Consider the following 24,755-nt stretch of genomic DNA (forward strand, 5'->3'; position numbering starts at 1 on the left):
AGATAATAATGCTTGTACTATATACCCCACAGAGGTATTAAAAGGAGAGTGATTTATAAACATTAAAACAACACAAAAATGTGAGTTGTAATAGTAATAGCTGACATTTGCATAACATTTTGAGATTTACAAAGCTCTTTGTATGCATCATATTACTGGATCTTCACAACAACCCAATGAGGTGGGTGCAATTATTGTACCCATTTTACAGATGAGGAAACTGAAAGCCAAAGAGATTACGTAACTTCCTCAGAATCACACAAACAGTAAGTGCTATAGAAAGAAACTGAACCCAGATCTCTCTGATTTCATATCCAACATTCTATCTACTACACGATGTTTCCATTCCTCATAGAATAAAGTACATGGAAAAAAATAAACAACCAACAAATGTTGGGAAATCAATGTCTTTTCACTCTTTTCAGGACTACCTAGCATAAGATAGCAGTCTCCTTGATGGAGCGGTATTGCCAAACCAGGTGTCTCTATGTCCCAGGCTATCTTCAGACCAACATGCCAGAGAGCAGGGTTTCTCCCTTCTGGACTCTGCTTATCACAAGTGATCACTTCAGGGCCTGTTGGAAGAAGAAGAAGAAAGAGAGGTCAGATACATGCCATATGGTCAGGATATCAGGGAGAGTTAGAGTCATCAGAAAAAAGCATCATGTAGTGTGTGGTAACTTGAACTAAGCCTTGTAGAAGGAACAGGGTTTGGAAATCCATTATAAAGGAGGAAGAGAAGCTCATGAGAAGAGAGAGAAGCAATATGAGTAAGGACACAGAAATACAAAATCGTGCTTCCCAGCCCATGACTAATAAAGGATGCTTTACTTGTGTCGTATGTCACAACTCCTATGCAAACAGGACAGACATCCCAGCCTCTACTTAAATCCACTTAAAATGATTCCTTCATTTATGGCACAGAAGAGACCTCAAGTTCTTGAAGGCTATGCCTGGAGTGCATGAAAGTTAGTGGATCCTACCATTCTGGAAAGGCTTTGAGTCAAAGCCCAGAAAAACATTTCTGGTATTTTGCAACCAGTCTGGCAAAGTTAGAAGTTCTCCAGAAAGTCTGCACGAGGTGATGAATTATTTTACATATAGCAATGTATGAATACTGCCTACTAAAGCAATATGTATTAGTGATGGGGGAACCCACAAGACCAAAAATCATCAATCCTTGAAAAAATGATGTCTATATGCATCCTTCTTTGTTGGATCTATGACTTCATCAACAGTTGCAATCCATCCATGCTTTCTTATCTTGGGTAGTTTCTGTTCATAAGTCCTCCACAGGTCAGTCATCTCATGTGCTAGGGAGCCCTTCCTCCAGGTCTTCTGCCATCATGTGGTTATCAAGGGAGAATAAAGAACTATGAATCACTTATACTTTACTCTTCCTACAAGACCAGCCCACCTCCTTTTTTCAGGCATACATCTAGATACACTACTTCCATATACACGCTAAGTTATGAACATCCTACTATGTGATCATTGGGTACAAAGGTCAAAATAAGCTATGGAAAAGGAAAAATAAACATTCTACCTTTTAACAAAACTCTTATGCAAGAAAAGCAGTTCTAACCCTGATATTTATAAATACAGGGAAAAAAAGAATCACTGAAAAAAATCCTGAAACAGGGAAGGGGAAAATATCATGAACTATGCATGCTTTTTAAATAAATGCTGTAACTAGAATTATTTACAAAGTCTCATAATAAAAAACTTAGATTTAATTTTTTCCAGGTCACTCCCATGTACATTTTTAAGAGGCTCTCTTGGAGCAATCAGTGGGTAGTTTCATTCTCTATTATTTCCACGCACAGCAAGGGAAATCAACATCTAAACATTTGTTGTTGACTTTAAACCACCTAAATATTTGTCATTTGATATAGATGGTCCCCAAGCATATTTTAACTGGGCATAGAGGTGATGCAGTGGACAGAATACAGGACTTGGAGTCCAGAAGACCTGAATTCGAATCCTGCCTCAGACACACAACTGTCACTTAACTGTGGCTCAGTTTCCTCACCTGTAAAATGGAGATGCTAATAATAGCACCTATCTTCCAGGATTGTTGTGAGGATTGAATGAGTTAACACGTACAGAATTTTGCAAACCTTACAATGCTATTTAAGTGCTTCTTATCATTATTATCGGAGGGAAACCACAATGAAGAAAGTAAGTACTTTGTCATGTTACTATACCTGGGCTTAGAATCAGAAAAAAAGACAACCATGTACATGTCTGTCTCTGTGTCTGTTCCTAAAACCACAGGGGTTAGGCTCAGAGCACTGCTGCAGGCTGTTTCATCACAGAGGGCACAAATGAGGAAATAAGGGCTAGCAAATACTGTGAGAAAAATCAATGCAAACATCTTAGAGGGGCTTTTCATATTTCTCTCCTTGGTCAGATAAATTGTAAATTAATTTGAGAAAAGAAAACTGCAAATACGATAGTTTTCAAGGCATTTTTAATGCCACAGATCATGGACATCATAAAAGGAGGTAACCTCTGCGGGATAACTCTGCAGAGGAGGTTACGTTCCCTCGATCACTCTGGCAGCAGCATTGTTCTCAATATGGCACCAATAAAATCTAGAACTACAATCAGAGACAGCAATTTCAACCAAAGTTTCCTGGAGTCTCCTCATAAATCCAGCACCTTTGGAATGTGCTTGTTAAAATAATTTTTTGTTACTGTGTGTTTGTTATTTGTTTTCTCAGGGGGAGAAGAGGACTGTTATAGCTTGATATATTTTTTATTGCTTAAGTACAACACAGCACCCAGACTCACTTTCTAAGTGAGAGCAGTTTATAATTATCCCTAGCAACTGCAACCGATTATTCCTGCCCCCTTGTTATTTTGGAAACAAACAGGCAAGTTGATACTACTTGCCTTTAAATCTAATTATATTAAGTGAATTTTTTTAAAAAATCATCCAGTGAATTTGATTATTATCTGAATTATCTGAATGTACTCAATGATCTCATTAGAGGGACAAAACTGGCTAAATGCTAAAGCTTACTAAAACATAAACCTAAATGTTAGATTATGAATTCAAGTGACTATTCAGGCTCTGAGGTCCTGAAAAGTATTTAATATCCTTTTACAAGAAAAATACTCCAGTTCAAAAGATAAAAATACCATCCTCAAACATTCCTTCTCATTATGCTGGAGGTATACAATCCTACTACATTAATCACACACTGTGAAAATTCTGAATGTATTTACAGAGTTTAATGTTGTAATCAAATAAAATCTACGACAAAGTTAATCTGACACATACTTAGTGACAGACACACTCCCATGATGCTGTATGGTGGTAAGAAGTTCATATTAATTAGTAAGCAGTGTAGTATAATGAGCTGGCCTCAGAGTCTGGAAGGCCAGAGTTGAAGTCCACCTCTGACATACTGATTATGTAACCCCAGATCACTTAACCTCTCAAATGTCCAGGCATTTCTTTCCTCATTGGGAATTCACCACAAAATCACAAATCCAGTTGTTGTGATTGTTAAAGTATTAATTATTTAGAACCAAATACATTTTTTTAGTTTTTTTTTAATTTTTACTTTTCATCTTGTTAGTTCTCTATTATCTTTAACCACATCAAGGTGGATAGTTTTTCCCTAATGCAATACATTATTTAAACATCACCATTATTTAACCATAACCATCACCACACATACCTTAAGAAACAACAGCTAGGGTTCTTCTGCAATTTTACCCCCAGTTCAGGATCAGGTCACTGTGACCAGAGATTACAGAAATGTTATCCTTAAGGAACCTGCACTTCCTGATCAATGCAGATCATACAAATAAATACTTGCAACTGCCACATGGCTCTGTAGGCTGAAAATATTTAATACTAATGAATACCTAGAAAGGCATTATCAGATGGCCAGAATCATATACCCAATATTCACTATCTTTTATAGACTAATTGACAACAAATCCTCATCATATAATACATACCTCAAAATATCCTTGAGAATTAAACAAATAAATCATATTGGAACTATAGTATTATCACAAATAAAACTGTTGCCTACATTTGCATTGACGCAACATGAATCCCTAAAAATTTAAGTATAACATTTTAAACAGATGTTGTCAGACTGAATATTCATAATCTCCAAACTACATGGAATGAAAAGTTTTCAAATTATAGAGACAGAGTTGATGAAATAAAATCCACATGGGAAGATGAAGTCCTATTATCCTTGACATCCTAGCTGCTACTAGACTTATTCCAATGATGCTTTTAGAGAGCCTACAGAAAATCAGTTTTTATGCTAATAGTTTTTTTAATTATAAAAGGCAATTATGCTATTTACCTTGCAAAAGTCCCTTGAACATTAAGTATAAAATAATGAGAACATTAAGTATAAAATAATAATAGCAGGATATGAGAATAACTACTTTTCCTAGGACATTTTTAATATGAACTCCATCAAAAAATCTAACAAGATAATAACGATAATACTAAAAATTCATATTTGTATAGTGCTTTATGGTTTACAAAACACTTCATATAAATTAGCTTATTTGTCCTTTATAATAGATCTCTGGACAGTTATTGTTATCACTTTACAGATGAAGGCCACACAAGTTGGGAATGTGATACTAGTAGAAGTAGTAGCAAGAGTAGCTACTTTATTTGGTCATGTAAGAAACAGACAGTCACCAGTGCAGATTGCGGAGTATTATTCCTTGTGAAATACCCAGAAATGAAGATTCTGGAAAAATGACGCTTTCACATACCAAAAAATCAACTCATCATCTCCCACCAGAAGCAAGTATCTGTTTTAAAGGGTCTTAAAACAAGTCATTTGAAACAAATTAAATCCCTTGACACAGGCAAACTTCTGAGATTTCTTGAAGAATATTGCAAACTTCTTACAGACAAACCTACAGCCCCCCAATACAAGGTTTGGCTGTGTTAAGCTTTCAGATTAAGCATTTGAAGCCCCATCAATGGCTACAATGGCAAATGAAAAGTTGGTTTTTTTTAAGACAAATATTCACATACATGATAATGCCTTAGTACATCATTTTCAAGGGTAAGAAAAAATTATTATAAATTGGAAATGGAGAGAAAAGCTGCTTTTCTATCTCTTCAAACCAGAAAATTATATGAAGGAAAAGGTGAAATAAGGAAAGGAAACGCAGAGGTTTCTGAAACCATGCATATTTCAAATCAAGAGGTTTATAAAACCAATGGTTGATATCCTCTAAGAGTCTAGGTGATCACAGGAGAGTACTTAGAAGAGCTCACGAGGGAAAAAGCTGAAGAATTCTGAATTGTTCAATGGAAAGGGTGAAGTATGGCCCATTAACAGAAATTGCTGCAAGAGGCTGACACTGATTCCCCAAGTTACAAGTAAGTGTCTGTCACCAACCCAGCCACATTCACTGCCAAATTATACTATTTCTTTTGTATCTATTTAGTATGAGGCGCCTTAATGACAGAGGGACAGCTTCTATGTCAGGAAGAATTAGATTCAAGCCCTGCCTCCGACCCTGCGAATGCCTTAACTTATGAGTGCCCAAATATAAGTTGTTGAGCACTTGCTGGTCTACATTAATGAAGTGGGTTTCCTCACTAAAAGTTCCCCATACCAATAAAATCATAGATTCAAGCTAAAACCAATTTTTTTTTCTATTTGTTTATCTGTGTTCATGTTGTTCTCTCCCCAAAAGTATGTAAGCTCCTTGAGGGCAGAGACTTGTGTTTATTTATCTTTGTATTCTCAGCACTTAACACAGTGTCTGACATAATAATTGCTTGACAAATTTGTTGAACTGAACTGTTGCATTAATTACTCCACAATCAACAAATATATATTTATATTAATATTAATAAAAGTAAGAGTCAATCAACACATACATAGATTGAAGCCAAGATGTACAACACCCTATGATATGTACTGAAGGAGTACACAGATGGTTAAATTGGAGTGCCTAGTTAAAGAGATTTACACACACATAAAAAGTTAAATGATGCAATTAAACCACTGCAAAAGATGCCACAAGACAGAGCACATGATTATACACAGGTGGTATACTCAATAAATAAGCCTTTATTGAGCACCTACCATCTGTGTGATACTATGTTAGATGCTAGGGCTATTAACACAAAAATGAAACAGACCCTGCCTTCAAGAAACTTAATTTAACTGAGAGGCATCATGTAAATTAAAAGTATATGTAGAATAACACAGGGTGGATTTGAAGGGGGCAGGGAGGAGGACAATGAATCTGAAGCGACGGAAAGATTTCAAGCAGAAGATGGTGCTTGAGCCAAGTTTCAAAGGAAATAAGGGATTATAAGAAGGGGACTTGAGGAGGGAGAGCAAGCCAGGGACGGAGTACAGCTAGTTCAAAATCAGAGATCAGAATCAGAGATGAAGTGTCTTGTCTGAGAAATAGCAAGAAGGCCAATTGTCTAGTCCACAAAGTCTGAGGAGAATAATGTGGTGCAAGGCATGGGTTTTAAAATTCACAAGAGTCTGCATTTCATCCTAGAAGCAAAAGGGAACCACTAGAGATGACTGATGAGGGGAGTGGTGCGTTCAGACCTATGCTTTTGCAGTTGTATGGAGGATGGAATGGTAAAAGAAGTGACTGTTAAGGCAGGGAAACCCATTCAGAAGCTAGCGGAATAACCCAATAAAGAAGTGAGGGCCGTGTGTGACTATAATGAAGGGGATGGCTGAACTTGATGTTGTGGAGGTAGAAATGATAGGATATGGCTATTGATTGGATGTATGAGGTGAGGGAGTGAAGAAGCAAGGATAACTCCCAAACTGATGGTAAGTGCTCTGAAATGTGCAATCAGAGAAACCGGCATTCAAATCCCAGCTCTGCTAATTAATTATAATAGCTAGCATTTACATAGTGCTGTAAGCTCTGCACTTTACATACACATACACACACACAACCTTAATTCTATGAGGTGAGTACTATCATCCCCATTTTACAGATGAGGAAAGTGAGGCTTTGAGAGGTCAAGTACCTTGTCCTGGATGGCATAGACAGTAATCATAGGAGGCAGGATTTGAATTTACATCTTCCTGACTCCAGCCCTAGTACTCTCCCCACTGAGTCACCCAACTGACTAACTGCTATCTGTTACCTGTGTGAGCTTAGACAAGTCATTACTCTGAGCTTTAGTCTCTTCATCTGAGGTTTCTTCCAGCTCTTGATCCTATGAACCATCTTAGCCATTTCTATGAAACAATGTTACTTTTTAAAAACAATTTATTCTTCCCTTTTATTTTCTCTTTCTCCAGACAAAAGGATAATGGCACTGCTCATCTCAAAGATAAAGCAATGTCCATCTCTTTTTGAGGTGAGGTTGGTTATCTTTAGCTGTTAGGTGGGATAGCAGACAGAATGCTGGACTTATTGCCAGGAAGACCTGAGTTCAAATCCTGTCTCAGACATTCAGCTGTGTGACCTGGGATGAGACACTTAACCTCTCAACCTCCATTTTCTCATCTGTAAAATGGAGATGATAATAATAGCATCTACTCTCCTAGGACTGTTGTGAAGATCAAATGAGACAACACATATCAAGTAAATTACACATCTTAAAAAGCACTATATAAACTGTTGTTGTTCATTCTTAAACATGAGTTTATCATTATGATTTCTGTTCTAACATGAGACAGGTCAAGTGTTTTTATTAAGAAAGGCTTGCTTCATAATTAATAGTCAAGTCAATGAATGGTAGAAGAGTATAAGTTAGGAGGAGATTGTGAGTTTACTCCAGTTCTGCCTATATGACTTGAAATAAGACATTTATATTTTTGTGCCCTAATTTCTTCAACTATCGAATAGGCTAATAATACCTGCCCCATAAAAGAATATGAAAGTACTTTGAAAAGCTAAAAATGCTAAAATAATGTCATTACCACCTACGTTTTTGTGATACCTCAGAAAAGAGATGAAAAATACAGACAGCTTTTTTAAAGCACATATTTAAAGTTCCCAGAAAGGAACACATTTCAAATATAATATTCATCCTTAAAGTAATAAAATTGTGACCCAATGCAGCACAATAAGTTTACATCCCAGGGTCTCTATGATGTTTTTTCAAAGCACACCATTTAATTAGCCCATCATTCCAAACCTGTCCCCAGGCAACCCTGAGCCTCCATCCCTTTCTTCTGTGGGCCCCCAATACCTGCAGAGAATACTAGTAGAGTTAAACCAAAATCCCAATTAATTCATAGGAGTCAACTAAAAATCTTGAGCCTTATTTGTGGTTGTTTTTTTCTCTAAGCACAAAATTAGAGAAATCTCACATTTCTAAAATAGTGATAAGGAAGAAGTAACAGAACACAAATGATAAAATTGAATTACCAATGGAAGCTATCACACTTTTTTTTTTACCCCAAAACACTAAATTCAAGGCTTTGAGTGTTAGACCATAAAAAACCAATAATCTTCAGTTCCTATGAAATAAAAATCTGGCCCATGACAAAAAGCTACAAGTAATTGTTGACAATTCCTGCATAATTATACAGCTTGAATGGGAAATCAAAGATTTCTCTTAATGGTACTTAGACCAATAATGCTAATCACTGGTTTAAAAACTGTATCATTCCAGACCTCTTACTAACAATATCTATTACCCATGACTGCAGGAGAAAGCCATTGAATGAAGCATATAATTATACTGATCCTAAACAAATTACAACTCAGTGACCTTTAGCCATAGAAATAACCCAAAGGGAAGTCATGCCAATCTTATTTCCTTTTCTGGGAAGGATACTACGAGACTAGTATGGCAGGAGAATTCTGTAGACAAAGTACACCTGGGTTTTAGGTAAGGCATTTGATAAAGTCTCTCAGAATATCCTTATGACCAAGACAGAGGCATATGGACTACATCAAAGTACAGTTAAGCAGATTTGGTTTAACACACTTCCCAAAGAGCATTAACTAGCTAATGTCATCCTGCAAAGATATCTCTGGTGACTGACTAAATGACTGACTGACTTAATGGAAGAATGGAGGAAATGAATGGAAGAAAAAATGTTTGTTAAAAAAAAATCACTATGTGCTAGGCCAGGGGTAGGGAACCTGAGGCCTGGAGGCCACACGTCACCCTCTAGGTCTTCAAGTGCAGCCCTCTGACTAAATCCAAACTTCACAGAACAAACCTTTTATTAAGGAAATTTGTTCTGTGCCAAACTCAAGGACCCAGAGAGTCACATGTGGCCTCCAGGCCACAGGTTCCCCACCCCTATCCTATGCATTGTGCTGCAGAACCTGCTACAGGAGCCTCTCCTTAACCTTGTGATTTAAAAATCATAATAATGACAATAATTTGGATAATGGCATAGATGGCAGGTCCAAATCTATAAATGACAAAATTTAATGATATGAAATTTAACAGGAATAAATGTAGAGGGCTACATATGAGTTTTAAAAATTCAACTATACAAATACAAAGGGGTCATAACTCAGTACCAGTCAGCAAATATTTATGAAGCACCTGCTATGGAACAGGCACTGTGTTGAGAATTGGGAACAAAAAGAAAAATAAAGACAGTTCATCCTCTCAAGGGCTCATAATCTAATGGGGAGAAAACACGTAAATGACTATGTACAAACAATATATATACAGCATAAATTGGAAATAATTAACAAAGCAAAAGCACTAGAGCAGAGGTTCCCAAAGTTATTTGCCCTACCACTCCCTTTTCAAAAAAAAAATTACTCAGTACTTCCTAGAAATCTACTTCCTTTAACTCTTTAATGTTTTTTTTTAAATTTGCATCATTTTAAAAAATAGAAAATATTTTTAAATGATGCATCTTAAATTTAACAATTTATTGTAAATTTGTGGATTTTTTCCTGCACTGAAATTCTGATGACATAATTTTGCATCATGTAACCGTATAGTATCATACTGTAAACAAGTCATTAGACACACATATTCCTGCCAATGCATGCTGGACTTCCCAACAATGCACGACATGCTAGCCTGCCAACACTTGCTTGTTAAGACCTGTTGGCAGATTTGACCAGTGATCAGTTATAATTTGCATTTTGTGTGTTTATTTAGAAAATAATGCAATCACTACAACTTTAATTCTGTTATATAACAGATGAAACATGTACAAAAAGTTTTTCAACATTTTCTTCTCTTCTTTCCTTATGTTTCCATTGCCCCCTTATTTTTATTCAATGACCCCCAATTGTGAGGCTACTACCGCCCCCATGGATCGTTCCAGTGCCTCCCAGGAGAGGTATCACCTACTTTGGGAACCTATGCAGAGTAAAGGAAGATCAGAAAGGTTTCCTATAGAAGGTAGGATTTTTTTGTTTTTTGTTTTTAGGCAATTGGGGTTAAGGACTTGCCCAGGGTCACACAACTAGTAAGCGTCAAGTGTTTGGTCTGAGGCTGGATTTGAACTCAGGTCCTCCTGACTTCAGGGCCAGTGCTCTATCCACTGTGCCATCTAGCTGCCCCTAGAAGGTAGGATTTTAGATGAGATTTGGAGACTATAGCCATAAGCCTCTCCCAGCTCCACTCCATCTTCTACTCAGCTGTCAAAGTGATCTTCCTAAAACAAAGATCTGACCATATCTCACCACCTTCCCCTCTCAGTAAACTCCAACGGCTCCCTATCACCTCCTAGACTAAATACCCTATACCCTTGCCATGTATTCTTCAGTCCAAGGACACTAGTCTCCTTGCTGTTCCTTGAACAAGACATTATACCTCTTGACTCCAGGCATTTTCACTGGCAAAAGCAGTAATTACTAAATCATCTTGGTACTGGTTAAAAAACAGAGACTGATCAGTAGAACAGATTAGGTGTACAACATAAAGAAATAAATGTATCAAATACCTTTGTATTTGATAAACACAAAGATCACAACTATTGGGATAATTCACTATTTGACAAAAATTCCTGGGAAAAGTGGAAAGCAGAACAGAAGTTAGATTTAGACCAATTACTGACACTTTATACAAAGATAAGTTCCAAATGCATGTGTGATCTACATAAAAAAAGGTCATATCATAAACAAATTAAAGAAACAGAAAAAAAATACCTATCAGATCTATATAGATAGGAGAAAAGTTCATGACCAAAAAACAATAGAGAAGATCACAAAAGATAAAATGTTTAATTTTGATTATGTAATTTTGTTTAATTGCACGAACATCATAAAGCTGAAATCAAAAAGTAAACAACTAGTAAAAAAATCTTTGCCACAAGTTTCTCTAATAAAGATCTCATTACCAAGCTATATAAGGAACTGATTCAAATTTATAAGAAAAAGCCATTCTGCAATCGATAATCTAAAGATATAAACAGATAGTTAACAAGGGAAGAAACCTAGCCTATCTATATCCATATGAAAAATGCTCCAAATCATCAGTAATTAGAGAAATGGAAATTAAAGCAATTCTATTCCATCTCACATCCATCAGAGTAGCAAAGATGACAAAAAAGGAAAATGATAAATGCTGGAGAGACAGTGAGAAAAGGGGTACGTTGATGCACTGTTGGTGGACTTGTGATTGGGTACAACTATCCTGAAAAGCAATTTAGAATTACATACAAAAAACTGCTAAACAGTGAAAGGTCCTTTGACCCAGCTGTACCAGCCTATACACAAAAGAGATCAAAGAAAGAAGAAAAAGCCCTTTATGCATAAAGATATTTAAGGCAGATTTTTGTGATAGCAAAAACCTAAAAACTAATAGAATGTCCATTAGTTGAGGAATGATTTAATAAGTTGTGGTATATAAATGTGATAGAGCTGTAAGAAATGAGGAAGTAGATCATTTCCAAAAGACACAGAAAGACTTACATGAATTCATGTGAAGTAAGCAGAACCAGAAGGATAATTTAGACTATAATACCAACATTGTAAAAATGAACAATATTGAAGACTTTTATAAACCAATGAAAAATGAAAGGAACAGAATCAGAACAATTTATATAATAACACTGTAAAACAACAGCAACAACAACAACTTTGAAATCTTTAAGAGCTATGATCAACACAATGACCAATCATGATTCCAGAGGACCAGTGATTAAACATGGTATTCATTATGGAGAGGTAATGGGTTTAGAATGCTGAATAAAACATATATTTTAGTATATGGCAATTGAGGGGATTTGTTTTGTTTGACTATATGTGTCTGTGTGTGCATATATATATATATATATATATATATATATATATAATATATACATATATACATATATAAAACAAGAATTTTTTGTTTCCCAATAGAGGGGGGATGGGAAGGAGAGAATACAGATTTGTGTTCATTTTAAATAATAGAGAGGGAGGTGCTACAGATGCAAATGTAGGTGAGGTCATAGTATAATTAATTTTACTTAACTGTTTTTTTCCCTTTTTTTCTTTTTCTTTCTTTTCTTTTTTTTTGGTGAGGCAGTTGGAATTAGTGACTTGCCCAGTCACACAGCTAGTGAGTGTCACGTGTCTGAGGTCACATTTGAACTCAGCTCCTCCTGACTCCAGGACTGGTGCTCTATCCACTGTGCCACCTAGCTGCCCCAAAGGTATGGCCATTTTCTGCACTTTTTTATTTTTGTATTTATTTTTTTGCAAGGCAATTGGGGTTAAGTGACTTGCCCAGGATCACACAGCTATTAAGTGTCAAGTGCCTGGTCTGAGACTGAATTTGAATTCAGGTCCTCCTGACTCCAGGGCTGGCGCTCTATCCACTGCGCCACCTAGCTGCCCCAACTGTTTTATCTACTAAGAGAGACCTCTCATGAAGTTGTAGTAATCTATACATGTTTTTGAAGTAAAAACAAAACACCAACAAAGTTTAAAAAAAAACAACTCATCTTAATCTCATCTGCAAGAGGACTTTGCCACTCCCTCCCAATTCAAAGTACTGCTAGTACTTTCCCTATAAGATTACCTTCTATTTACAGGCTGTGTGTATGTATCTTCTAAATACTTAGTTGTCTGCATATTGTCTCTCCAATTAGATATGAGCTTCTTTATGGAACTTGTTTTTTTCTTTTCTTTGAAATTTCTGCCCTTAGCATAATAACTGCCCAACACATAGTCAATGCTTAATAAATGCTTGTTGACTTGGCATGGAGAAACTCAAAACTGTGCCATACAAAAACTGGTAGAAAGACACTAGGAATGTTTAGCTAGGGAAGAAAATACTTAAGAAAGATAGTAAAACTGCACTGAATAAGTTTAAGGGTTGTCACAGGGAAGGGGGGAGGAATGAAAGACTTATTGTCTTTGGCCACAGAAGGGAGAAGCACGACCAAAGCAACACCTGGAGAAATACAGTAGAAAGAACACTGGATTTGGAATAAACATGGATTGCAGTGATCATTCTATTACTTTCATGACTGTGAGCAAGTCTTTACCCCTCCCTGGGCCTCATTTATCTCACCTTTAAAGAAAGGAAGTTGGATTAGATGATCTCTAAAGTTTTCTCTCACTCTAAATCATATCCTCAGACCTATGGTTAGTACATTTCAGCTTAGGAGAAAGGAAACTCTTCCTAACAACTGGAACTGTCCAAAAGTAAAATGGACTATTTTGGAAAGTAATGAGTTTCCCCATCACTAAAGATATTCAAGTGAAGGCTGAATGGCCACTTGTAGGGCATGTGATAAAAGGTACATACTGTCACCCAGGTACAAATTGGACAGCCCTTCAAACTCAGATTCTGTGATTCTATGACTGGCTCACTTAAAGCAATATGAACATTTCATTGGGAAAAAAAAGATAGTGATGACAAAGAAATGAAAGTTTGAACTTTGATCTATCTCATTATTTTAGAAAATTAAAAGCAACAGAACCATCATAAAGCCCTTTTTAATATCCAGATCTTAAGTCCTGCCCAATTGAGAATTGTTGTTGTTGTTGTTGTTGTTTTTTTGGGGGGGTGAGTGAACAGAGACAGAAATTAAACCTAGAAAACCATTCTCTCCAATCCAATTCCTAATATAGTTACGGCTGCATCCAAAGGAAACTAAATGAACCAGAATATATGACTTGACATTTGGGACTCAAGCAAATGCATACAAGATAGTTCGACATTTCAAAGCAGTTTTTATCGGTGTAGGTCCTACCACCACATGCATAGATGTTAACACCTCTACAACTTAGTAGACCATTCTCATGAGTTATGACCAGAAACTTCAGGACCTTGCAGCAAATTTAGGTAGGCTGGTCCTCACAAAACAATCAGTCCATCACCAGAACTATATTTGAAACCATTTGTGGAGGAAGACTTTAGGAGAGAGTTAATATTAAGCATCTTACTATGTGCCAGGTATTGTGTTAAGCACTTAACAAATATTATCTCATTTGATCCTCACAACAACCTTGTGAAGTAGGTGCTATTATAATCCCCATTTTATAGTGAAGGAAGCTGAGGCAGACAGAAGTTCAGTGACTCTGCTCAGTCACACAACTAGTATTTGTGGCTGGATTCAAACTAAGGTCTTCTTGTGTGGGCACATTTCAACTTAGTATAAAGGAAACCTTTCTCAACAATTAGAACTGTCCCTTTGACCCAGCAATAGCACTTCGAGGGCTGTATTCCAAAGAGATCATAAAAATGGGAAAAGGACCCACATGTACAAAAATGTTTATAGCAGCTCTTTTTGTGGTGGCAAAGAACTGGAAATTATGGGGATGCCCATCAATTGGAGAATGGCTGAATAAGTTGTGGTATATGAATGTGATGGAATACTGTTGGGCTATGAGAAATGATGAGCAGATGATCTCAGAAAAACCTGGAAAGATTTGTATGGACTGATGCTGAGTAAAATGAACAGAACCAGGAGAAAGTTGTACATAGTAACAGTCATGTTGTGCATGACTAACATTGATAGAATTAGCTCTTCCCAGCAATGCAAGGATCTAAGATATCTCCAAAAGTCTCAAGATGGAAAATGCTGTCCACATCCAAAGAAAGAACTATGGAGTTTGAATGCAAATCGAAGCATACTATTTGTTCTTTTTTTTCTTCTGTTTTGTTTCATTTCCTCTTTCTTGTGGTTCCTTCTATTGGTTCTCATTCTTCCTTACAACAGGGCTAATGTGAAAATATGTTTAATACAAATGTATACATGTAGCAGATGTATATCAGATAGTGCACCATCTTAGGGAGGAAGGTAAGAAGGAAGGGGGAGATAAATTTAAAACTCAAAAGCTTATGGAAGTGATTGTTGATAAATCAAAATAAATTAATTAAAAAAAAATTAGAACTGTCTAAAAATGTTCCTGACTCTAGGCCCAGCACTCTATCCACCGTACCACTAGCTATCTCTAATAATAAAATATAATAAAATAGCTCATCTCAAATGAGATATATCTCTTGGGACCTAAACTATTTCTCATAAATGGGACTTTCATATTTGTTTACTTAACCCTGCTAAAGATCTGTCTGTAATTCAGTCGTTCAGCAAAGGTGCTGACCCAACCTTACAGTGGAAGTTCTAAATGTTACCATTTTTAAAATATGTATCGCAATTTTGTTTAGCAAAAGTCTGACTTAACTACTTCTCCCAATAAATGCTGATTATTAAAAAGTCAAACTCAAAACTTTTTCAAATGCTATTCCAGGTTTCAAAACTAGAAGGAAGGCTATATCTCTTGCTATGGGCCTACAGTCAGACTATTAAACTGAAGAATGTGTCTGACCACAAAAGCATTTTTTGTGGTACTTCAGTGTTATCATACACCAATGGCATCAATTCAGGAGAGTCATTTCCTTGGAAAAAAAGGAAACTAACTCCATTGTACTTTTACATCAGCATTCCCAGATATAATATTTAACTCCTTGAGCAAAGGTTTACAAAAGCTTAGATTACACTAGTTTCTTCCACTGAGAGAGCAAAAGGTTAATGAAAAAGTTACTAGGATGGCATGACTGTGTTAGAGTCAGGGAAACTGGTAGAATATCTTGTCCCCAAAAGGGATCTCAATTGGTTAACCGAAGATACTCAATTATCTGGGACCTGAAAATGACATGCTGTCTTCTGTCCCTGTGCATTTGTGTGCTATGGATTTAGTGCTCAGCCTAGAAGTAAGAAGATCTGAATTCCAATCCAGCCTACTGGCTGTGTGACCCTGGGCAAATCACTTAATAGCTGTTTGCCTCTGTTTCCTCATCTGTAAAATGGGGATAATCACAGCATCTACCTCCCAAGGCTGTTGTGAAGACCAAATAAGGTAATAATTGTAAAGCATTTTACACAGTGTCTGACACACAGTAAGCACTCTATAAATGTTAGCTATCATTATTATTATTATTTGCTGGAGAAAGTAATGGCAAACCATTCCAATATCTTTGCCAAAAAAATCCCAAATAGGGTCATGAAGAGTCGGACGCGATTGAAAAATGACTGAACAACAAATTATTATTTGTGAGAACCGTTTCTCAGCTTGCAATACCCTCATATCCAGCAATCAGCATCCTTTTCTTCTTTTCAGGCTCAGCTCAGGTGCCAGATCCTTCAGGAAGCCTCTCCTTATCTCTTCAAATGAAAGGGTTTTCTCCAACTTCAAATTTCTCTAAAGCCCCATGCCTGGCCCTCTCATGATTGCTATTAGCTCCAGCTACACAAATCAATCAGTCCATCAACAAGTATCCCCAAGTGCTAGAGGACAGACAAAATGAAAAAGACAAAGACACTCTTTGTCTTCAAGAAGCTTACTTCTTTTGTGGGGATCATCACAAATTAGTACAAAAAATTACATAGACAAATAAATACAAGGTAACTCTGAGTAGGAAGCACTAACAGCTGGGAGGACTGTGAAGTCAAGAGAAGTTGGGCTGAATTTTGAGGGAAACTAGGAATTCTAAGAAGTAGCAGTGAGGAAGGTGCACATTCTGGGCACAGAAGGTGCACGTTGCAAGCATAAGGGAGACATGTCTGCTGGTAGAAAAGCATGGGGAGAGGAGACAGCATATCATGTGTGAGAAACAAAGCTAAAAAGGCAGCCTGGACTGCAGGGTGTATGAAGATAATTAAGGTACAAATGAACGACTTGATCTTCATTTAAAGGGACAGGCTGACTAAATATTTTGTATTTTAACTCTCTTTGTTATTATCCTATCCTCTCCCAACCTCCTAACCTCTTCATCTCCTACAGAATACAAACGCCTTGAAGATTTGAAGGACTGTAGCAATTATTTTTTTCTTCATCCCAGCACCTAGCAGAGTATCTTACCCACTGAAGGCACTTAATAAACGTTTGTGGAACTGAGCTGGTTCTGTCGGAGAGATGGCTATAAAGATGACTTTTTGCTACTATGCTAAAACCACAGCTAGGAGAAAAAGGTAACCAATGTAAACCAGAGCCATATGGAATGTCCTAACAGTTCAAAAAGATCAAGAATCACCGAACTGAGGAATGAAATTCTGGAAGTACATACCAACCCCTAGCCATTACTCTACTCTTGACAGACATCAAAGGAAATGTAGCTAGTCAGGGACATCTATTTAGACCAGGGAGATGAGAAACTTGACCTTGAGGTGACTATGTCTACCTGTTAGATGGCTTTCCTAAAATCCAGGAGAGAAGTCAGTAAAGGTCCAAGCAGGACAACACTTTCCTGAACCTCCCCATCTAACCACCATCCTGGCAGCACTGAGAGGAAAAAGATCAGGAATCTTAGGCTCACAGAAACAGAAGCAATAAGCAAAAGAAAATGGGCTTGGCTACATAAGGCATCTTTCTGACTTTTATTTCAAAGAGGTCAGATGATATCTAATTTAATTTAAATTTCAGGAGACTCATGGAGATTTTTCAGCCACAGGAAAAGCAAAGGATATTCCCATACAAGATCATATATGTGCCCAGGTAAGGATCTGGGCAAGGCTCTGAAAACATAGAAATACCTGGCTGCAAAGTCAGCCCTGCAGGGTTTTGGCAAAGAAAGACTCACACATCATCACTATGGTGTTGCCTTGTGATAAGGAGTTTATATAAATGACTAGAACCAGTAGGCAGTGTAGCACATTGGATTATGAGCTGGCTTCAGAGTCAGTATGAACAGCACTATAAGTCAAGGGCAAGTCTAGAGTTGACAAATTGCTCCTATAAACACAGTGATGTCAACTGTAATCAAATATTTTTGCAAGACTGGAAATGTCCCTGTGGTAACCTAGAAAGATGTGACTGATTTTTGTTTTCCTGGCCCTTTGTCAGTAAGTCAATTAGAGTAGCACTGCAGCCTCCTCAAGGTTCTACAGACATGGCCAGCTGCATACAATTGAGGTCTCTCTCTCTTGAGCATGGGGAAAGAATATGAAAAGGTAATATTTCTGAGTTGCAATGAACAAGGGCATATCTAGACCCAGAGAGAGAGATATCTTGCAAAAATGGGGATGTATTGAAAAATGAAGGATAATTAAAAAAAAAGTAATAATAACAAACAAAAAAGCCCTAGGACCTAAGGCATGCCAGCCAAAATTTACTCAAGGATGTTATTCCTTTGTACCTTCACAACTGTAACTGTATACTGCCACTGTTGACCTTTCTACTAGATTCTCATCATGGTGCCAGCTCACAGCCATTTTCCCCATCCCAAAATAAGGCTCTTCTTTCAAGTAGGACATTTTCTGGGGATCCATGTAATTCAATAAAGTCAAATTGTAGGTTGTCCTCTTCTTGAGTTCCATATCATCTCCCATATCCAAACCACTCTTGGAGAGTTCTGGTACCATTCCAAAGATTGCACTGTCTTCATTTTGCTCAGATTTGATCAAGCGTAGATTGTCCAAAGCCTGGATTGTATCTTTATGCAGGTAGTCATTGAGCTTAGAGAAAGCTGTACAAGCTGCAAATATTTCATCTTCGGTATATTTTATGTTGGAACCTTCCACTGGCCATGGCACAGTGAAGAGTCTACTGTTCAGATATTTATAGGTGTACCCCAGATTTCCAATGAGAAGACGAGATACTGGAGTGAGTAAATTTTTCCCTTTGATTCGTACTAGATCCTGGAATAAGCAGCCGTGCTTTCGCAAGGTAAGGAAGGCTTGCTGAACTTCCTTATGTAGCAACTCAGGGATCCTACTGGCTTCTCGGAGAATCAGTTTGGAATAGTTCTCCTGCCACTGGAAAAAGAAAAAATGAAAACAGAGTTTATGTATAACTACTGCTAGTATTTTTCCACAGAAAATGCTTTTCTTTACACATCAGAAATCAATATCTCTAGTGGCTTTATAGCCTGAATAATTACAATGGATTAAATTAAGTAGATGGTGAATAATTCTGTAACCAGAGTTCCCTAATCAGGCCCAACTGATTAACAATTCTGAATATTAGCAAAGAGTCCCTGACTACTTTGAATTCTAGGGTTCTTCCTTTATGCCTGTTCCCATTCTCTTATCTTCTAAAAGGTTCAAATTGGATACTGGGCAACAAGCAGCCTAGAAGAAAAAGGGAGTTCTAGGCCTAAACCTAAGCAGCTATATAATTTGGGATCAATCAGAGAATCACAGAATTCAAAGGAAATTTAAAGGTTATCTAGTCCATTGTCCTAATGGAAAAAAAAAAGAATCTTCTCTACAACATCCCTGAAAAATGGTTATCAACCACCTGCTTGGGGTCATATTTTACTCTTCTCTCTCCTGAACCTCTCATATTGAATCAGTTACCAAGTCGTTTCAATTATATCCCTGCAACATTTTATATATTCACTATCTCCTCTTAATTCCCACTAATACCACTGTGACACAGGTCATCATTACCACCCACCTGGATTATAGCTATACTGACCTAATCAGTCTTCCTGTTTCCACAATCTCCCCATTTCAATCCATTCTTCATGCTACTGCTAGAAAAAAAACTTTCTCATACATTTATCTGATCATGTCAGTCCTCAACTGAAAGCTCTTCAGTGTCTTTTTATACTGTAAGTAAAGTTCAGACTCTAAGGCGCTCCACAATATGGCCCCACAATCTATCACTGTGGCACTGCGAACAGAACACTGGTCTCAAGAGAGAGGTTTGATTGAATTCCAATTCAGATACCTCCTTGCTGTGTGATCATAGCAATGATCATAGAATTTCTCAAAGCCTTATTTTCCTTAACTGCAAAAGGGGACAATAATACTTGCATTACTTAACCTCACACCATTGTTGGTTGCAAAGTATTTTGAAAAACAATGCTACATAAACGTGAGTTATTATTATGACCTTTCTAACCTTATCTTATATTACTCTACTCCACTCACCCTAGTCTTCAGTCAAACTGATATATGTACTCTCTGGTCCCTAGATACCTGCTACACTCTTCTGCCTCTCTGCTTTTGGGAAGGCTGTCCTCTGGAATGTCTTCAGACTTAGAGGCAGCCTGGTACTCTTGACTGTGTCCTGGATTTGGAGACAGAGGATCTGGGTTCAAATCCTGGCCCTGAAACTTACTAGCAATGTGTCCTTGGGCAAGTAACTTAACATTTCTGCACCTCAATATACTCATTGGTAAAATATAGAGATTGTAACCGAGGACCTCAAAGGTTCCTTCCAACTCTACATCTATTAGACTATGATTCTTCATGTACAGAATTCCTTTTCAAACCCAACTCAAATGCCCTTCCTCCAAAAAAGCTTTCACTGATCTACCCAGTTGGTGACGAGCCCCTTCTTGTACCTCTCACAGCACTTTGTTTTTCCACTTTTTAATATGTTTATTATGTAACATCATAGTAGAGTTACATTATTATTTCATGAGGTAGCCCATTTCATTTATGGACAAGTATGATTATCAGAAAGACCTTCCTTATGCTGAAACAAACTCATCTTCTCTAATTTTCACTCACTGGTCCCAGTTCTGCCCTCTAGTGCTAGAGAGAAAGTGCTGCCATCTTTTACATGACCATCCAACTGTGTCAAGACATTTCCATTCTGAAATCTTCCATTCTACAGGCCGAATATCTCAAGCTCTTCAGTGAATCTTTATAAGATATGGTTTCTAGGAACCCTTTGTAATTCTATTTACCTTCCACAAAATATGAACTCTCTAATGTGGTCCGGACAATTCAAATAACAATGTCCCTTGATCTGGATGCTATAAATCTATACATATAATGTTAGTTCTTGGTCTTAGGTATACATTGTTTACCATATTAAAAATAGCCTTTTATGTTGTATTTTGTCAAAAATGTTAACTATTAATATTATTTATTTTTATTATTTATTATTAATTTTTATTATTAATATCATCTATTATGTTTATATTTTTCCTAATATTAAACCTGCTCTGCATTTCTGGTATAAATCCAAGAATACCATCATATACAATGCTGCAAATGCTTTCCTAATATTTTAATATTTTTGCATCAATGTTCATTAGATATATTGGTTCATAATTTTATTTTCCTGTATCATCTCACCCTGATTAAAGTATTAGGATCATATTTATCATGTAGAAGGAGTCTAATAGGATAAATTCTTACTCTATTTTTACAAACAATGTAATAATAGACCTAATTGTTCCCTGAGTGCTTGTGAACCCTTGCATGGTTCATAAAATTCACATATAAACCAGTTTAGGACTATCCCTCTCACTGCCTCTTCTTTGGCAATTGATTTATGGCTTAACTTCTTTTTTCTGAAACTAGGATACTTAAATTCTGTTTTTCTGTTATTCTGGGTAATCTATAATTCTGTAAATATTAATCTATTTCATTTATGCCATCAATTTTATTGACAAAAAAATTAGGCAAAATAGTTTCTAGTCATTTCCGCTGTTTCCTCATCCTTCATTTCCTCCTTGACTATGTTTTTGACTTTCAGAATTTTGCCACCATGGTTCAGCTGCCTTCACACTCTAGAACTTCTCTCAGCACTTGTGGCCTTCTAGCCTTGGAACACCCCCTTGCATGTCTCCCCACCTCTTCCTCCAGTGGCTTGGATCCTCTATTTTGAGGGAGGGTTCAGGTTGGCCATCTTTCATTTTGCTCCCAGCTCTTCTCAAGATTTGGCTATCATGCCCTTCCTAAGTATCTTCCCTTCTTCCTCTCCCCCTACTGGATTTTCAGATCTCTTTTATGGATTATCTTCCATCATTAGAACGTAAGCTCTCTGAGAGCAAGGATTACCTTTTCTTTTTTTCTTTTTTGCTTGTATTTGTAATTCCAGTGCTTAGCACAATGTCTGGTAAATGCTTAATATTTATTTACTTGTTGCCTTGATTTGACTTACCTCTTCATTTATTTTGTGTCCTCCTTTTTATTTTTTAGTATGATAATTTGGTTTTCCTTTTTCCCTTAATAAAAATAAAATTAGGTACTGATTTGTGTGTTTTATTAGCTTTTATAAAAAGAGCTCCTAGATTTGCTTCTCAATCCAAATTTGTCAATTTCTTATCTCTTCTTTGATTTTCAGTATTTCTATTTTTGTGTTTAGTTTTCAAAAATTATTGCTTTTTAAATTTTTTGTAGCATTCACAATTCACTTATCTGTTCTTTTTTTTTTCTTTTGGTGATGAAAGTGTTTAGAGGTAAACATTTTCCCCAAAGGACTGCTTTAACGGCATTCCAAAAATTTTAGTAATTAGTCTCGTTATTTTCATGGACAAAATTATTTATTGTTTCTATGATTTGTTCTTTGACTTATATAATATTTAGTATATTATTTAGTTTTCACTTTATTTGGAACGTTCTTTTTTCAAATGCCCTTTATTTAGGGGCAGCTAGGTGGCACAGTGGGTAGAGCACTGGCCCTATTCTCCCTCAGGTCAGGAGGACCTGAGTTCAAATCCAGCCTCAGACCAAACACTTGACACTTACTAGCTACGTGACCCTGGGCAAGTCACTTAACCCCAATTGCCTAAAAATAAAAAAAATGCCCTTTATTTATTATAATTTTATTGCATTGTTATCAATACAGGAAGTATTTACAATTTTTGCTATTCTATATTTTCTCATGAGTCTTATATGCCCTAGTATGTGGTCACACACATCTAAGTAATTTGTATGTTCCTTTTGATTCCCATTTATTAGTTGTTGGAAAGATAACATATCTAATTTTTTGTTTTTTTGCTTTTTGGTGAGGCAATCAGGGTTAAGTGACTTGCCCAGGGTCACACAGTTGGTGTCAAGTGTGAGGCCACATTTGAACTCAGGTCCTCCTGACTCCAAGGCTGGAGCTCTATCCACTGCACCACCTAGCCGCCCCCATGTCTAGCTTTTTTTAAAAAAATTCTATTCAAGTCCTTATACTGCATCATTCAGTGCATATTATTAAATACTGATATAATTTTATCTATTATGCATTTAAGCATAATGTAGTATTTCTGTTTTTACCTTTTAGCATGTATAGTTTTAACATGTATAAAGCACTTTATACATGTTACAATGCTATATAAATATTAGTTGCTGCGGCTTCTACTACTACTAATATTTACAAAGAACTTTACAAATATGATCTCATTTTATCCTCACAACAACCCTGGAAGATAGGTGCAATTATTGTCCCCATTTATTATTATCCCCTCCTTCATCCCCAAATTAGGAAAGTGAGGCAGACTTAAGGGACTTGCCGTGCATCACACATCTAGTAAGTGTCTGAGGCAATTTCAAATTCATGTCTTCTTGATTGCAGGTCTAGAACTCTAATCAACTGTGTCACCCAGATGGCTCTTCAAAATTTTGGCTGTTTATTCATATCTTCAGCCTGAGTTCCTAGATTGTGACTTTTTGTTAGCACCAGGCTGCTCTCATGGTCTTGTATTGGGTGGGCAAGCCTTACATGATGCTGCTCCTAATGCAATCTGAATGATGCTATATCTGCCCTGGTGTAGTTCTGATGGACTGACTGGTTCCTGGACCCCCAGTCTACCATGTTCAATAATCCTGTTCTGGGACAGGAAGTTGGAATCCAAGGTTAAGTCTCGGCCCTACTCTCTACCTCAATCCCAGGCATTTGCCTCCATCTGCTGAGGCCCAGTGCAAATTCACCCTTGCCTCATCTGTCTCCTCCTTGTACAATCACTAATCAATTGTCTTTGTCTACAACTACAACACTTACATGCCTTGACCAGATATCATAACTCAGTGACTTTAGGCCTCCTTTGCTTTGTCTCTACCTCCTCAATCCCCTAGTGTACCTTACAAATAACTAGCAGCATGTACCATCTCCTTCTCTAGGTAGTCTTACCAAGGACTGGCTTTGACTTATTCTGTGGTTCTGGAAGGAGGCTTTGGACCTCATCGTGGGCCTTAAAGCATGTACATACTGCCTGATCCTGTCTCCACCCACAGTGACCTAACAGAGGCTGGTGTTGTTTCCTACAGTTCCTACAGATCCAAGTTCAGATCCTGCTGGCTTCAGATCCCACTTAGGGGGAACTATGCTGTTTTCCAGGTTTGCCTAGAATACACCAGCTCACAGGACCAATAAGCTGTCTACATACCCCTCATGCAATTGGTTTTTATTGATCATGACTTTATCTGGAACCCTCTTAAATCTTTGCTAGGGATTTTCTTGGGATGGCTACACTCAGCTATCCCTTTCAATACTGCCATCTTCACTAGAAGTTCTCTCTACTTTTTCTTCCTTGTGAATTCCAAGTGATATTAAATCTTAATCAAATTCAGGAAAATTCTCAAATGCCTACCTTAGAAATGCTGAAATCTCTGAGCCAGAAGGCTGGGTATTAATAGCTAGAAATATCTTTATATGATACATCATGGAATGTGCCCTCTAAGAACTGATGAATACATCTTGTCCATCAATCATCCAAT

At 37.0% G+C, this 24,755-nt stretch overlaps 1 protein-coding gene across 3 annotated transcripts in view; it reads right to left on the reverse strand.

Moving 5' to 3' along the window:
* FTO (FTO alpha-ketoglutarate dependent dioxygenase) overlaps positions 1-24,755 on the reverse strand; it is a 418,955-nt gene that overhangs the window by 270,017 nt on the left and 124,183 nt on the right. For all 3 annotated transcript variants that reach the window (XM_020985190.2, XM_020985192.2, XM_078150063.1), the window contains exons 3-4: positions 18,503-19,121; positions 432-575 (exon numbers count right to left, since the gene is read on the reverse strand). In XM_020985190.2, coding sequence (XP_020840849.1) covers positions 432-575; positions 18,503-19,121 — 763 coding nt within the window. The remainder of the gene's footprint in view (positions 1-431; positions 576-18,502; positions 19,122-24,755) is intronic.

Source organism: Phascolarctos cinereus, unplaced genomic scaffold (assembly GCF_003287225.1).
Source record: "Phascolarctos cinereus isolate Bilbo 61053 unplaced genomic scaffold, phaCin_HiC Scaffold_2;HRSCAF=192, whole genome shotgun sequence".
Classification (NCBI taxonomy): Eukaryota; Metazoa; Chordata; class Mammalia; order Diprotodontia; family Phascolarctidae; genus Phascolarctos; species Phascolarctos cinereus.